Below are 15,015 nucleotides of genomic sequence, written 5' to 3' on the forward strand. Positions count from 1 at the left end.
GACTAAGAGTCTGCAACATCTATCACGTTTGATTGACCGCGCCGCTGGTTCAATCTTCTTATTTCACACCCGCAACCAAACTCATTAGTTTCCTATCCAGTTCCTTCAACTAGCAACGCGACTCGCCTTCAGTTCAGAACGACGACGCTGCACCGCGTTAGGCTCCTCTTACGCTGATATCTCACGATGGCGACCGAGACCACTCCTGTTAATGGCTTGTACGGGGCAAACCAGTACGGCCAGCCTGCTGAACTTGCTGCCTCTACTCCCTCTGCGCCAACTCATGCTACCTCCGCTTCTCAAAGTACTACTACCTCCACCACCCAGCAGAAGGCAGACCCCCAAGAGATTGGCTGGTATTTTGTCGAGCAGTATTATACAACTCTGTCCAAGAGCCCGGAAAAAATTCATCTGTTCTACTCCAAGAAGTCACAGCTGGTCACGGGCGTCGAGGCTGAGAAAGTTGTTCCAGCTGTTGGGACAAAGGTACGTTGTCATGCATCCAATTTGAGGGGTTTGAACTGGCTGACTGAGAGGAAACAAAGGCAATCAGCGAGAAGATCAAAGCCCTCGACCTCCAAGACTGCAAAGTGCGCGTTCTCAATGTCGACTCGCAGGCCTCGTTCAACAATATTGTAGTCCAGGTTATCGGCGAGATGTCCAATAAATCAGAGCCGCATCACAAGTTTGTGCAGACTTTTGTCCTCGCCGAACAACCCAATGGTTATTTTGTCCTCAACGACATCTTTCGCTACCTGAGTGACGACGAGGATGAGATCGTTGAAGACGAACAACCTCAGCCGGAAGTCCCTGCGGAAGAACCCCCAACCCCTGCTGCAGGTGTGAACGATACCCCATCTCACGTTGACGACGTCGTTGCTACTGAGGACGCAGTCGAGAAGGTCGACGAGAAACTGGAGGAGAAAAAGGCAGAAGAAGCACAAGCAGCAGAGGAACCAGCTGAGGTCAATGGCGATACCCTTCCCGCTCCTGCTGAACAAACTGAGCAAGCTCCTGAGCTCTCAGGTCCCAAGGACGAGGCTGTGGCCAATGAAACTGCCGAACCTGCCGCAACCGAGCAACCTGCTGAACCCGAAGTGGTTGCTGCTGAGCCCGCCCCAGAGGCAGCTGCACCAGCTTCAACTCCTGCTGAAGCTCCTCCTGCGAAGAAGACTTGGGCCAGCATGCTGGGAGGTGGCGTCCAAAAGCCAGCTGTCCCAGCCCTTCCTTTAACTCCGCCGCCGCAGCCAAAGGCTGCCCGGCCGTCGCAACCTGCACAGGCCCCCAAAGCTCCCGTTGAACCTGCTCCAACCGCCACAAATACCACTTCCAGCACCCCGACCTCACAGAGCAATGGCTGGCAGACTGCAGATCACAGCAAGAAGAGCAACCGACCACCGAACCGAGCTGTCTCAGAAGGAATTACAATGGCGTACATTAAGAACGTTAACGACAAAGTCGACGCCAGAATCCTTCGAGAGGTTCTCGAGAGGTACGGTGAGCTCAAATATTTCGATGTGTCACGACCTAGGGTATGTCTCCAGTCTCATTGATTGCTTTTCAGGCTTACTGATGAAATCTAGAACTGTGCTTTTGTCGAGTTTGTTGATGCTGCCGGATACGCTGCTGCCGTTGCTGCCAATCCTCACACTGTCGGTACTGAGCAGATTCATGTTGAAGAGCGTCGACCCCGCCCAAACGCATATGGCGGCAGCAATACTAATTTTAACCGCACCGGTGGAACCACCAACCGTGGCCGGGGTGGCATGCAGGGTGGCCGTTCCGGAAGTCAGACCAACTTTCCAAAGGACGCAGGACGTGGTAGTGGTTACCAACGGGGTGGAAAGCCTGCCACTGGCACCGTCACTCCGAAGGGGCGGGGCCAAGGACAGACTGCTTGAAGCACCCTCAAGTGCGGGATGCTGAAACATTGCATCAGTCACTGAAAGAATCTTTCGTCACTTGCTTCTTGCATTCCCATGGTTCAAGCGGAGCGACCAAAAAGTGATGGGGTTTGTTTTCAACGATTTTCCTGGCACTGGCGTACTTGGAAAAAGTACTTTCCATTACATTACACATATTTTCACGATCCAGCAGTGTTATTCGCATAGCCAGCTTCAGAAGTGTCCAGGACGAAACAGAGAGTGGGACTCCAGTCACCTCCAGCGAGCAAGGCAGCAATGACTTCGGATTGGCTTCACTAGGGTCATGGTCCAAGGCAAGGGTGTCTTTTTCGAGCGAGGTCATGTATTTGTCTGTGTACGAAGGGGAAACATGTTATCCAAGGCCTTGGGGTTCCCTAAAGATGGGATGGGCGCCGGTGTGGGCAAGGAACTGTACAGTAGTCCCTCATTGTGAATGAGACATATCCTACCTAATGGTGATTGCGGGTTGGTTCCCAAAAACTCCCAAACTGTCGTGATAAGTCGGGAATTGGGTCAATGCTGTTATAGATGTCTTGGACACGCGAAGTGGGTGAAAGGAGCGATAAGAAATCCCGCCCCGCGCGGCGTGTTCAGTACGAGTTCCGCCAGTGTTGCCTGCGATTGCCGTGGGGTAAATCTAGGATAGGCTGAGGAGTAACTTCAGGCCGCGACATCGGTGACCTGTTTAACTGACTTGTACCTTGCGTGCTTGCTTCGCTGTCAGCTGTCGGTCCTATTCTTTGATCTGGAAACCCTCAACTTCCTTGCCATCCTCCTCGTCGACTGCATCGCCGCCCGCTCTCTCGACTCCCCTTGATGACTGCACCATGAGGCCAGGGATAAGTCTTGATAACAGTACAGCAGAGTCACCACGCCCTCGCAAGTCATCCAATGCCGATTCACACCCACCATCAATAGTGGGTGATCGCGAACGCCACAGCAGTTCTGCTACTACTTTCTTCCTCTCACGAGATCCCGATGCCTCCGTCAAGACGCACCAGTCCGATCGAAGTGCCGGACCGCCTTTATCTACATCACCCTTGAGTAGCCTGCAGGATACCATTGACGAGGCCGACCGCGACCGGTCCTCAATCAAGCATACCACACCCCGACAAGCTGAGGCTACAAGTCTAACAAGGAGTGGGAGTCGACGACGCTCAACCATAAAGCCGGGGACGAACTGTGAACGCTTCCGACGGGGCTCTTCCAGCGTGAACCCCGAGACCAACATTACGAGTAATTCACCTCAACCCCTTCCCGAGAGAGTCGTTACTCCTTCACCATTACCCTCACGAGACATTTCACTACCCGGCAGTCCGAAATCTCTCACCTCGCGGAGATCGGTACAGACGAAATCGTCCGCCACTTCCGACGATGAGCTATTGACTAATGCAGATGAGACGGGCAGTCAGGCAATACTATCCAGTGGCGACGAAGATGACAATGAGGCTGCAGGTGGGCAAGTCGGTGGAGTTGAAATGATGTCTTCAATACGAGGAGTACAAGACAGCCAGCCGGAACTTATCATGCCGAGTATTAAGATGCCGTCTAGAAGGCCTTTTACAGAAAGGGGAAAGAAGCTAGGCAGGTTCAAGATTATGGTTGCTGGGCGCAAAGGTACGTGTAGTCGTCCTCCTTCTCCCATGCACAAAGAGACATGCAAAAGCGGAGCGAACGAAGGCTTACTGGCTGTTCCGCGGAGTGTAGGCGTGGGAAAGACCTCTCTTATAAAATCCATCGTCCAGCTCTGCGAAGACATTGTCCATGTCGATCCGCTTATAACCACGAACTCGTCTCACACCTCCCATCGGACTTCTGCTGGCATTTCGGAGCCAATCAACGAAGTTTATGCGTCAACAAAGCCGTACCCGATGTGGTGGTCTACAATCGAGGAGTCGCGCATCCTGCGTCGACGGAAATCGATGGGAGACTCCGTGCTCGAACGGAACGTCTGCTTTGTGGATACCGCTGATTCTGTCAAGCTGGAGAGTCTTATTCGCTATGCAGAGCAACAACTCGTAAACGCGATGGTAAGTGTTGACCAGCTCACGAGCGAGTTCTCGGGCTTGTTGAGTGGGCGAGGTGCAAGCCAGGTCGATGTTGTGTTGTATTTGATTTCAAAAGGTGAGCCAGTACCTTGGTCCAATCCCAGTTGTTTTATCTCGAGAGCTGATGGGGGACTGATCATCGTGGTCTGCAGATACCATACAAGACGACTGCGGATCTATTCGCCGGTTGTCTGAACTATGCAACATCATTCCTCTCATAGCAAAGTCGGATCTACTCACTCTCGAAGATCAGCAATATATCAAACAGACCCTAGACTCTAGCATTTCCACCTTACCTCAACTCCCAACAACCCTACCCTCAGCGGAATCAGTTGCGTCCGCTTCAGAAGTCTCTCAACCCACACCTGCAGCGCCAGCAACCGCACCCTACACTGTAACTTCCACAAATGGTCCTGACCTCGACACGATGGACGCCTCCCTCCTCATGTCCCCGGAGTACATTCAGCCTCTACTGCCCTCCGAGCTCACCTTGCTCGTTGCATCAATCTTCGAGCCTGAAACCGTCGCTTTCCTACGCCATACTGCCGCACGGAAACTCGTGGCCTGGCACTTGGCCCATCCTCGACTAACGTCTGTCCCATCACCCTCTCTCCCGTCACAATCGTATGACGCGTCAATGAGGAATTCAACGCTCACCTCTCCGCTACAGACACCGCTAAGTCCTTCCAACTCCGGCGTTTTGATTCCTGTAGGGTCGGAAGTCTCACTCAACACATCGAACTCTTGGGCACTGGCCAAAGTTGCAGATCACACGCAACGAGAAGAGAGGCTGGCGCAAATCCGGCTGAGCAAGTGGGCGAGCGAGTTGCAATTGAGTTTGCAAAGAGAAAGAGAGCGGTATGAGCGGCTTGCGAGAGGAGAACGGGCTGTCTGGCTCGTGGAGCGAATGGGGGAGGAAGTCCGCGATGGCACGATCGTGCCTCTACAGCAGGGAGACAGTACACAGGCGCTTATAAGAAAGGGCGGCAAAACTGGCATTTTATATGGCGTCGACGTCTTGCCCAGCTATCAAATGCAGGACCCGCTAGGACTGTTGAGATGGCAGGACAGCATGCGTGTGAGAGGATGGATTGCACTGCAAATTGTGGGCAGTTTCGGCGTTGTTGGTGGATTAGCATTTTGGTTGGCGAAGCATTTTGGTGTGACTGGGAGTGTTAACGAATGGTGGACCCAAGGCTGGCATTACTTTGGTTGGCATGATTGATAGGTGACGATAACGATGGCGAAGTCGGCGACAACGAGGGTCGCCATTTACTGGTGCCTTTCTTCAGTACCAACGAGCGAACATCAGATGGTGCGTGCCGATTAATGGAACCTGGCTTATTACAACCTGAGTATGCAATGAGCCTGTGTGTGAACAGCCTTTGTTCCCTCTTTTCCACCTTTGAGCGCTTTGGCCTGTGACAGAGTTGACCTCAGCCCGCTTCTCTCGCGCTGGAAACCCCGGGTAATCAGGGCTGCCAGGGATCCCTGTCTCCTCTTCTTGCACAAGGAAAATGCTCATGTGGCATTAGCCAGTGATTAACTTGTGGCTTGCCTTACCCGTACCTCGTATTCTGTGCCCGAAGACAAAGCCACGAGGGCCAGACTCAGGATTGACAGGCGGACGTCCCACTTACCTAAGGCCTTGTCTTTCAAGGCGAGCTGAGATTGGCTGCGTGTTTGACGAAGCATGATGTAAAGAATTATTCGGACTTTGACGCTGGCGTGACTGGCCATCTGCCATCTGCCATCCTCGGAAAGCAACCCTTGTCGCCCTTGAATGCTCATGACAGGCCACATGCAGGTCGACGGACAACCGGACAGCGGGAGACCTGCATCTGGACCTTGACCTGGTCGAGGTGACGCCGGGCAAGACGTTGTGAAACACTGGTGTGCGTAGTCGAGATCCGATTCCAAAGACGGAGGATCAGTAGGGATTTGATGGAGCTGAGGATCCTCCCTGGAAACTGCCCAAAGCTGACCAGGCCTTCTGGTTTTCTTCTAGCCTTCTCCCCAATGGATCATCCTTGTTGATCATAGCTGGTGCCAGACAAGCAACAGGGCAAAACAGGACACCAAGCACCTATCTTGGATTGGCACCGTTGGTTAGCCAGATTCGTCAGGGGGCGCATGACCAAGACGGACAGTCTTTGCAATCTGCGCCCACGGGCTAAGGCCGGACGGGCGTTGGCTCTGAGGGCAGCACGCGATCGGTAGACACCTGTCAAAAACGGTGAGAAGTGTACTTGCAATAACGGGATGAACGGGTCGGTAGTGGTATGATTGATGGGCTGGACGCACCCATGAACCGTTTACCTTTTTCTTCCCCTCGGGTTCCCAATTCTGAGTTCTGTGGTAACGGCTGTGGTGGTCAATGGTTACTGGCCATCATGCAGGTCAAGGTCCGTCAACCGCCACGTGGTGGACCAGGAACCGGGTTCTGGGGTGAAATCTGAAGCAGTGGCTTGACTGGGCAAGCTGCAGGGCGTAGAAAGAGGGGAGAGGATACGAGAAACACCAGGTACCAGGAGGAACAACGGGCTGTGACTGGCCCGAGCATGAGACCCTAAAGGCTGAACAAGGCACCCACAAGGGGAAGATTCCGGATGCTTGCCCCCCCAAAAGGAAAACACCAGGTACCTAGTAAGTTGCCTGGGAGCCCACCAAGGGTTAAACAAGCTTGTTTCTAACCCTGGGTAGGCAGCCCTAACAGTACCAAGAGAGCCCAGCCGCTCGGTGCGGATCGACCACCACCGCTACCATCAACCATCACCAGACAGAGACACCTTCTTACACATATGCGCACACCTACATCTCTCTTTTCCCTCTTTTTCATCTCTTGCATCCATCCTTTTCCTCCCCTCTCGACAAAGCTCCAGGATCTTTCCAAGTCCAATCCATTGGAGTCACAAATCCGCCTTATCCAATTACGCTAGCATTACCGCTGACTTACTCGGACTCTCTCTTGCATCGCCCCAATCTCATCCAACTGAGTGATTCTACCTCCGTCGCTATTATTACTACCCCCGTCTATCCTCCTTTGCGACTCTTCCAACTGCTATAGACTCAAGATACCAGGTCAACGCCAATCTCCCCGGGTTGCCAGAGCCACCAAAAATTGTACTCCATTCGCTGGCGTCAGCACTGGCAGTTAGATCGTCTAGTCCGGACTTGACTTTGATCACCAGCGGAATTGCAGTTTTCGGCCACGCTTGCTCGTTTCCCACTCCACCGTCACCGCTGCTTTGGACTCAATCTGTGCACACTCAGACTTATTAACCCTTACTTGCACACATTTATTCTGGAAACACCGCTTTTTCTCTCTATCACCCTCCCACAACCCCAGCATCCTGGTACCGCAACAACTGGGTCACTGGGGCAAGAAAACGGGTGTGTGGCCAGCGCAACCACCGATCTTGTCCTCGAACACATTGGCTTCACTCTGACCCCGGAGTTGGGTGAATCAAGGCCACTCGCAACCACAGCCGCCTCTTCTCGAAGTCATGTCTCGCCGATCTCTTGAATCCCAAAGGCCAATTATGGCCCCCAGCGTAAGTCCAAACTATTCAGTCCTCACAGCGTCACCCTGCTGACTGATAACATGAACAGCTCACATCGAAGCGTACTTCCAAGCGCTACTCAACCTACTCTGCTTCTCCCTCCTTTGCCACCACAACAAGCAACTACTCAAATGCACAGACTCTCGTTTCCGGCTCCGGCACTGCCAATATCACCGTCAGTCCCGAAACCGGCATGGCCGAAATCCGCCATCTCACACAGGGTCTGGACAGGCTGGAAAACAAGCGTCTATCGCAACAGCGCTTCGTACCCTCGCAGAAAAAGTCTGATGACTTGAGCAAACTGAGCTTGGGCGCAAAAGTCGAGCGCGCACTAGGCAGAAGAATGTCTGATCAAGATGCCGTCCTCCGTGTAAAGCGGCCTGTGGCAAAGAAGACCAGTACATTCACTGTTATTGATGAAAAGGCTGCTCTGAAGATTTGAGCGTCGATAAATATGGAAGACAAAAAAAAGAAAGATATCAACCCTTCCCGAGTGACAACCCACTCACCCAAATCACCATGGTATGGGGCAGGTGTCGAAGTCGTGGCAGTGTACGATGTTCACGTGGGGTTGGTTGTATGAGATTGACGAAGCTCATTTCATTTGTATTTGATTGAGATGCCTTGACCATTGAGATACCATTTCCTACTTCCGTTTGCATAAACGCTTGGTTGGACCGGCGTGGTTTGGGATCATCCGGTGTTGCACAGTTCTGGGTTGTGGGCCGCGAAGCAGGTCCTTCTCGTCTTCATCAAGCATATTGCTCCTCCTGGGAGTCAGGGTCTCGGCTTATCCAGCAGTTGGCGGTCATGGAGACAGTTTTGATAGCAAGACGTGGCGCAAATGAGATTAGCAGAATGTTGCCCTCTGTGTCTGGAAAGTTTTCGAGGTTATCGAACTACTTACACAAATCGCGGGTTACCTCGGAGATAAAGATGTTGCGAACCTTCGGGAGTGTAATCGGATCTTGTACTCGAATCTTAGACCCGAAAGCCTACTATAGAAAGAGAGATATCTACAGTATTTTTCGAAACCTCGCAAGGAAAACCCGGTCTTAGCACGACTTGTATACGTCTTGGGCACCGAAACTACTTAATATTACCAAAATATGCCTGGAAGACTCTGGGTTCGGGTTTTCCTGCCTCTCTTAGTAAACAATGTTCTTCGTTACACTATCACAGTCGCATCGGCGAGTCAAATTTGCAGGGCGCCTAGCCTTGACCGTCTCGCCTGCTCGGTCAATTTACCACAGTTCACATTCGGCGGTGGAGGTGCTGATGACTGTGCTAGACCCATCCGGTTGGATTATATCCCGCACCTCCAGCGGTTTCATCTTCGGATCCCCAGGATGCAAGCTGGTATCGTTCAGCATCTAATTGCTCCTGAAAGCATTTGGCCAGGGCATTCTGTAGTCTCACCAGAGCCTCATTCACGTGTTAATGTAGATCCAGCAATGCGCACCACTCTCTTTGATAGCGCAGAACATCTCGTTGCTGATTAAGATTGTCGCGCGTGAGCCTGTCGAGCTTTTCCAGATAGTCCCTGCGCTCAAACCCCTCCACCCTCTGTATCAAGGATTCAATCGAGAAGGCCTCCTTTGGGGTGGAGGGCTCGGTCGACGGGATTTCCCGCTCTTAGTCTGATTGTGTATCCATACCCACTCTCTCCTCCCTCTCGATGGTGTTGAATCACCACTTCAGGATCTGGGACCTTTGACCTTTCGTCTGTATATGAACAGACCGCAGCGTGTGACACGATTTCGATTCCAAAAGGCCCAAAATTGGGTCTCGACAGTTATTGGTGGTCGCCTGGGACGAGCCGTAACAGTCACGTGCGAATGAGGAATAGCCTTTTGCCAAGACGACTACGTCAAACTCTTGGAAAAGGCTTCGGAAAGGTTTGTCAGAGACGGCCTTGAGGGCGTCGCCGACCCAGTTCTGATAGTTTCAATCACGACCGCTTTGGATAGATGTTGAGTTCAATCGAGACTAAATTTGTGCTTTGGTCGTGCTAGTGTATCCGGGCTCGTTGGCCACTGCCACACCCAATACAGCGTGAACTGCGAATCAACCGATACGTCACTGGGTACGAGGACGTCAGTTTCACACCACTATTCGTTAATAGCATCAGCCAGGTCTACCTTGATTTCACTACATTTTGCCGCAGATGCATCTCATATAAAACGCTTACATGCACAACACTAGCGGCGTCGTCGACTCGTCCGAGCAGAGACAATACATGGATGATTTACTGAAACAAGACCTGGGGCCTCTATGTATTAGCGTACCCGGCTTCTATAAAGCGTTTTTCGAGACAATCCCTCGTCTGGAAGAGAATGCCGCAGCTGTGTTCTCAAAATGCCAAGAAGGCGACGTTCCGTTGTATCGTGTGAAAACAACCTGGAAGGGTTGGCCGAGAGGGGCTGAAAAAAAGGAGGTGCTGAAGTGGTTTTCTGGGCGAGTTCTCGATTTCCTGAATTTCGCAAAAGATCTCGCTTCGGTGTCAAATACAATACGAAGACTATTGACACGACTAGATAAGCCCGCGGTAGGCTCTACGGCTGAACGAGGGACAGGTATGTGCTTTGTGGAGAACCCGACGGTAAATGAACTTCCTCTATCTCACTGGTCGTAAATTCTTGTCCCTAGAGAGCTGAAGAGTGACCCAGCCTTGGACACGGCCACTGAAACATGGCTTGACCTGGCGAGATACGTTCGAGAGGTACTAATCATTTAGGATACTCGTCGATTCGCATTAGGATTTACTCTATGTGGCTCGATCATGAGGTTGTGTGGGTTTGGTCGCGTTGGTAGGATTGCATCAGCACAATTTGATATGAATCAAGAAGGCCGAGGGTTTGAGCCTCAGATAGGGGCAACCAGAAGTGGCCAGAGGATGAACATCCGTGGAAAACGGGCTCGCACGCAGATGCTGTCTTCTGAAAGTGCTAATTCAACGACCATACTATTGAAGGAGGAACAGTCCAACATGGCCCTTGAGAGAGGCAGACATAGCAATCATTCATGTATCCGATGCTTTGTCGAGACCAAGGGCAAAGGATGTAATCTAGCGGGCGTCAAATCGGCTCCTCTTGGGACGGAAAGGCAGTGACTGAGGTTACCTATCTATTCCTTTTCACTTCTCTAGATACTCCTCAAACCATTGCAAAGCCTGTAAGAAAGATGCTTCCTTTGCGTACAACTGCACGCGGTCCTTGAGATCTCCACGCACCGCGAATCTGGAAGGTGAAACGGCCCCAAACTCGTTAGCTTGCCCGGTGTTTGTGTGTGTGTGTGTGTGTGTGTGTGTGTGTGTGTGTGTGTGTGCTCTAGACTCAAATTACAAAGAAAAAAAAAAACTCACCCGTGTGCAACCCCGCCGTACAAGTTTATCTGGTAGGGCAGGCCTGAGGATTCCAAAATCTGCTCACTTTCATGGCGCTTCTCGGGCGGGAAGACGTGATCGTGGGCCGCCGCGGCGATGGCGAAGGGTCCTTTGATAGCTTGCAGCTCGTCCCTTGCGATCTGGCTTGGGTGTGCGCCGTAACCGACGTCGATCTTCGCTTGGTCTGGCCGCAGGAAGCGGACGACGTATTTCGCCCCGAAACAGTAGCCCACAGCGCCGATTTTCTGTCGCTCTCGGTCAGAGATCCTGCAGAAGTGGAAAGATTTTTGTATTCTCGCCCAACAGACTTGGTTTCTCACATACTTTGCAGTGGTGCTTGAGCCGCATCTGAGACAAGCATGTCTCGACAATCGGGTCGACGGTGGACGCGTCGTGTCCGATGCCTCGGGCACTGTATCCACCTCCGAACCACTTGGGAATATCGAGCTCGCCGAGTTGGTTCAACTCGATTGCATCGCCGTAGAAGAGGTCAGGCATCACGACAAAATATCCGTTGGCCGCGAATTGGTCGGCCAAGAGCTGAGAGTTGATGGAGCGGTGGCCGATTACATCGGTCAAGCTGTATTGAATTGGCGATTGCACGTCAGTGAGAGGGCGACATTGTTGCCTGGATAGGATGGGCTGGGCTGGGCTGGACAGGCAGCTTCGAAAGTCGACAGTAAACTTACAAGAGAATTGCTCTCTCCGTCGACTTGTTCTCGGGGTATTTCACGTAGACCTCAAAATCGCCCCATTGTTCCATTTGTCCCGTTGCTTCGCCTTCATGCTTGAAACCTTTGTAACAGCAGGTATCCGGTCTGTTGGAGGTCATCTTGGGCCCTGTCTGGACGGGGAGAGGTCAATTGAGGACTGATAGTGTTCTAAATGGATATGATTGCCTTTGCAAGCAGCTGACCCTCTGGTCGAGAATATTCTCCAGCACATGGTCAGCTTAAAAGGCATTTTGCAACTGTGGATTTTGAGACGGAGCTGTGTGGAGGTGCGGTGACTGCAGTGATGCAAACCACCACGCCTGTCTCCGATATCTCCATCCATATTTCACGGACTTTGAGATCGGAAAGTGACTCGTATCCAAGCATCGAAGATTACAGATCCAATTCTCCCCTGATCTGGTGGATCCCACCCGATAATATAGCCATCGATGTAATTCCTCCTGGCAAGGAGTCGGTGCGCAGGGAGATCCGGGCCGTGATCTAGGTTAAAGCTCTCATCTTACAGTGAGACCTGATTGTCGAACACTGAGTTGTTTCTACTCATACGGCGGGTCGTGTGCTTCAACATGGTGGCTGTAGACTTGTCAAGGTTTTGCCCCAGAAGGGAGTCGAGGCTTGATTGGTCTTGCTTGTGGGGCGCTATTCCACAGGCCCACCTTTTCTAGACTACGCTAACCCGAATCACGGAGAAATGGTGATGGAAGGCCCGAGAGCACCTCTTCTCGTGGATTGCAGAGTACATGGAGACCGACAGCATTGCACCGAGTAGACTGCTGGCCTCATTGCGACTCCTCAATCTACAACATTGCCTAAGCGTCATTTTAAGGATGATGCCTTCTTTTTTTTTTTATGTTTATAAAAGCTTCATGCTAAGGCAAGAAAGGATTGGTTCCAATATGCTGATGTGTTGGCGATCACTATATCATTATCCAGCAGACCTGATACTCTTTCTCGGGCACAAGAATCATGGCTTCAACCAAAGCGAGGGATCAAAATAACGGGGACATCGAGGCCCCGAATGCCTTCAACTCACAGCAAGGAACCCTGCAAAAACCTAACCAACTGAATCTGCCCAAGGACGAGGCAGCATCACAGGACGGGCCTTCCGAAAAATCAGGAGACCGACGAAAAGAACACTTATTGAAAAGGGATGTGCTCCCGGAGCAGGACCTTGATCAAGGTATCGTCGGATGGGAAGGGCAAGATGATCCAGAGAATCCACGGAATTACACCCCATTGCGAAAATGGACCGTTCTAGCTCTCGTGAGCTCAATGACATTGATCAGGTGAGCATAGAAGTTCAGAATGACTTGCGCCTCTGATTGAATGCTCAAAGTTTACAGTCCGTTTGCGTCTTCGGTTTTCGCACCTGCCGTTCGATTTGCCGATGTCGACTTCAACAACACTTCAACCATCCTGAGCACTTTCGTTGTCTCAGCATACGTCCTTGGCTACGCGGTATCGTTCTCCAATCCGAATGCCTCCTGTTTCCCTCTATGTCTGACAATTCTCTCTATAGATTGGCCCACTCTTTCTCTCACCTCTCAGTGAGATATATGGTCGACGCATCGTCTTGAATATAGCATCGCTTCATTTCGTGGTGTGGCAGATTGGCTGCGCTCTGGCTCCCAATATCTCATCACTGATCGTCTTCCGATTGCTCACGGGCATGGGTGGGTCTGCTTGCTTGACTATTGGCGGTGGCACGATAGCGGACATGTTCGAGAAGGAACAGCGTGGCCTGGCCATGTCCATCTTTACCGCTGGGCCACTCTTCGGCCCCGTCCTCGGTCCTATTTGTGGAGGCTTCATAGCGCAAGGCGCAGGATGGAGATGGGTAAAGTTCTCTGATCAGAAATCTGTGGATGATTCTAATTTGTGCGCCCCTTGCAGGTCTTTTGGACTCTCTTGATCGTTGCAGGTACTTGCACTGGGTTCATTCTCGTTTTCTATCGCGAGACTAATCACACTGTCCTCATCCGGTACAAGACCCGTCGACTTGCCCGAGAGTTGAACCGTGACGATCTGACAAGTTGCTATGATAAAGTCTTGGGCAAACGCTCCGCAAAGGTTCTCCTTGGTCGCAGCTTGATAAGGCCTCTGAGACTGCTATTCTTGTCTCCAATTGTTGGACTATTGGCGATCTACGTTGCACTGATATACGGCTGCCTCTACTTGCTCTTCACGACAGTTACCACTGTCTTTGAGGAAGCGTATCACTGGACTCCAGACTTGACAGGTCTCGCCTACATTGGCCTAGGACTCGGTCTGCTTTGCGGACAGGCTCTATTTGGTCTCACAAGCGACAAGATTATAGTCCGCCTTTCCAACGCCAACAACGGAGAATACCAGCCCGAGATGCGATTGACAATGTGTCTGTTTTTTGCTTTCTTCGTACCCATATCCTTCTTTTGGTACGGATGGTCAATTCAAGCAAAAGTACACTGGATTGTCCCTATCATTGGGCTGTTGCCATTCGGCTTTGGAATGATTGGGATATTCACGTCCATCCAAACGTACATTATCGACTCATATTCTCAGTATGCAGCGTCCGGGATAGCCTCGGTGACCGTGACGAGATCTTTCTTCGGCGCATTTCTTCCACTTGCGGGCCCTTCGCTATACCAGCGTCTAGGATACGGAGTAAGTCTCTTTACAGATTGACTCTTATTCAAGGCCCAACGAGTGTGCTGACATCGAATACAGTGGGGAAATTCTCTGCTGGGATTTGTTACGCTCGCTTTGATCCCAGCACCAGTTCTCCTACACCGATATGGCGGGTTTCTGAGAGAACGTTATCCTGTAAAATTAGAATAGCAGGGGTGACAGGGCTACTAGTTGTCGACCGCGACGGATGATATCTGCAATGTGTGGCGTGGAGATAGATGGATACATTGGTAATATATCGGTTGGAGCGATTGGGTTCGCGGTGTATCTGCAAAGGCAGGTTTCTCGGGCGTTTTGGAGGTTACATAGAATGTCATTGGATACCCCCGTGCAGTGCGGAAATAAGCAGTATTCGTGCTTGAGTGGCACCCATCAACAGCCCCCGGACTTAGCGGGCGTAATTTTTAGGCTGCAGGAGCCCCTAAAAAGTACCTGCTCGAGGCAACTCATGAAGTCACCTGTTTGTTGAATGCGTGTGATACTTCGCATCTCCTCTTTTCTCCCACCCAGTGACCACGCGACTCCCTCATACATATATCCTGCACCACTGATCCATCAATCAGTATTCAATCAAATAATTCCATGCTCACACCTTGCGCCATACGAGATGAGCTGCCGGCCCCAGACAATCATTTGACAACACAATCACTCCCATGTTCAATCCCTCCTGTGACTGCCAGCACCCTTCGCATG

General features: G+C 51.6%; 5 protein-coding genes across 5 annotated transcripts; 4 read left to right on the forward strand and 1 right to left on the reverse strand.

Annotated features, from left to right (window-relative positions):
- Positions 1 to 186: 186 nt before the first annotated feature.
- On the forward strand, positions 187 to 1,901 carry Z517_03093 (uncharacterized protein; the record flags this gene model as incomplete). Its single annotated transcript, XM_013432201.1, has 3 exons — positions 187 to 486; positions 546 to 1,532; positions 1,584 to 1,901. The coding sequence occupies 3 exons, from the start codon at positions 187 to 189 to the stop codon at positions 1,899 to 1,901; spliced, it is 1,605 nt and encodes a 534-aa protein (XP_013287655.1).
- Positions 1,902 to 2,752: 851 nt separating this feature from the next.
- On the forward strand, positions 2,753 to 5,198 carry Z517_03094 (uncharacterized protein; the record flags this gene model as incomplete). The annotated part of the gene is made up of 3 exons (XM_013432202.1): positions 2,753 to 3,542; positions 3,633 to 4,049; positions 4,126 to 5,198. The coding sequence occupies 3 exons, from the start codon at positions 2,753 to 2,755 to the stop codon at positions 5,196 to 5,198; spliced, it is 2,280 nt and encodes a 759-aa protein (XP_013287656.1).
- A 2,317-nt stretch (positions 5,199 to 7,515) lies between these two features.
- Z517_03095 (uncharacterized protein) lies at positions 7,516 to 7,978 on the forward strand (the record flags this gene model as incomplete). Its single annotated transcript, XM_013432203.1, has 2 exons — positions 7,516 to 7,527; positions 7,586 to 7,978. The coding sequence occupies 2 exons, from the start codon at positions 7,516 to 7,518 to the stop codon at positions 7,976 to 7,978; spliced, it is 405 nt and encodes a 134-aa protein (XP_013287657.1).
- Positions 7,979 to 10,672: 2,694 nt separating this feature from the next.
- On the reverse strand, positions 10,673 to 11,753 carry Z517_03096 (uncharacterized protein; the record flags this gene model as incomplete). Its single annotated transcript, XM_013432204.1, has 4 exons — positions 10,673 to 10,775; positions 10,901 to 11,166; positions 11,246 to 11,501; positions 11,611 to 11,753. The coding sequence occupies 4 exons, from the start codon at positions 11,751 to 11,753 to the stop codon at positions 10,673 to 10,675; spliced, it is 768 nt and encodes a 255-aa protein (XP_013287658.1).
- An 868-nt stretch (positions 11,754 to 12,621) lies between these two features.
- Z517_03097 (uncharacterized protein) lies at positions 12,622 to 14,472 on the forward strand (the record flags this gene model as incomplete). The annotated part of the gene is made up of 5 exons (XM_013432205.1): positions 12,622 to 12,941; positions 12,999 to 13,113; positions 13,175 to 13,492; positions 13,549 to 14,298; positions 14,362 to 14,472. 5 exons carry the CDS (start codon positions 12,622 to 12,624, stop codon positions 14,470 to 14,472), a joined length of 1,614 nt encoding a protein of 537 aa, XP_013287659.1.
- Positions 14,473 to 15,015: the final 543 nt, after the last annotated feature.

The sequence above is a fragment of the Fonsecaea pedrosoi genome (assembly GCF_000835455.1).
Source record: "Fonsecaea pedrosoi CBS 271.37 unplaced genomic scaffold supercont1.2, whole genome shotgun sequence".
In the NCBI taxonomy this organism is placed as follows: Eukaryota; Fungi; Ascomycota; class Eurotiomycetes; order Chaetothyriales; family Herpotrichiellaceae; genus Fonsecaea; species Fonsecaea pedrosoi.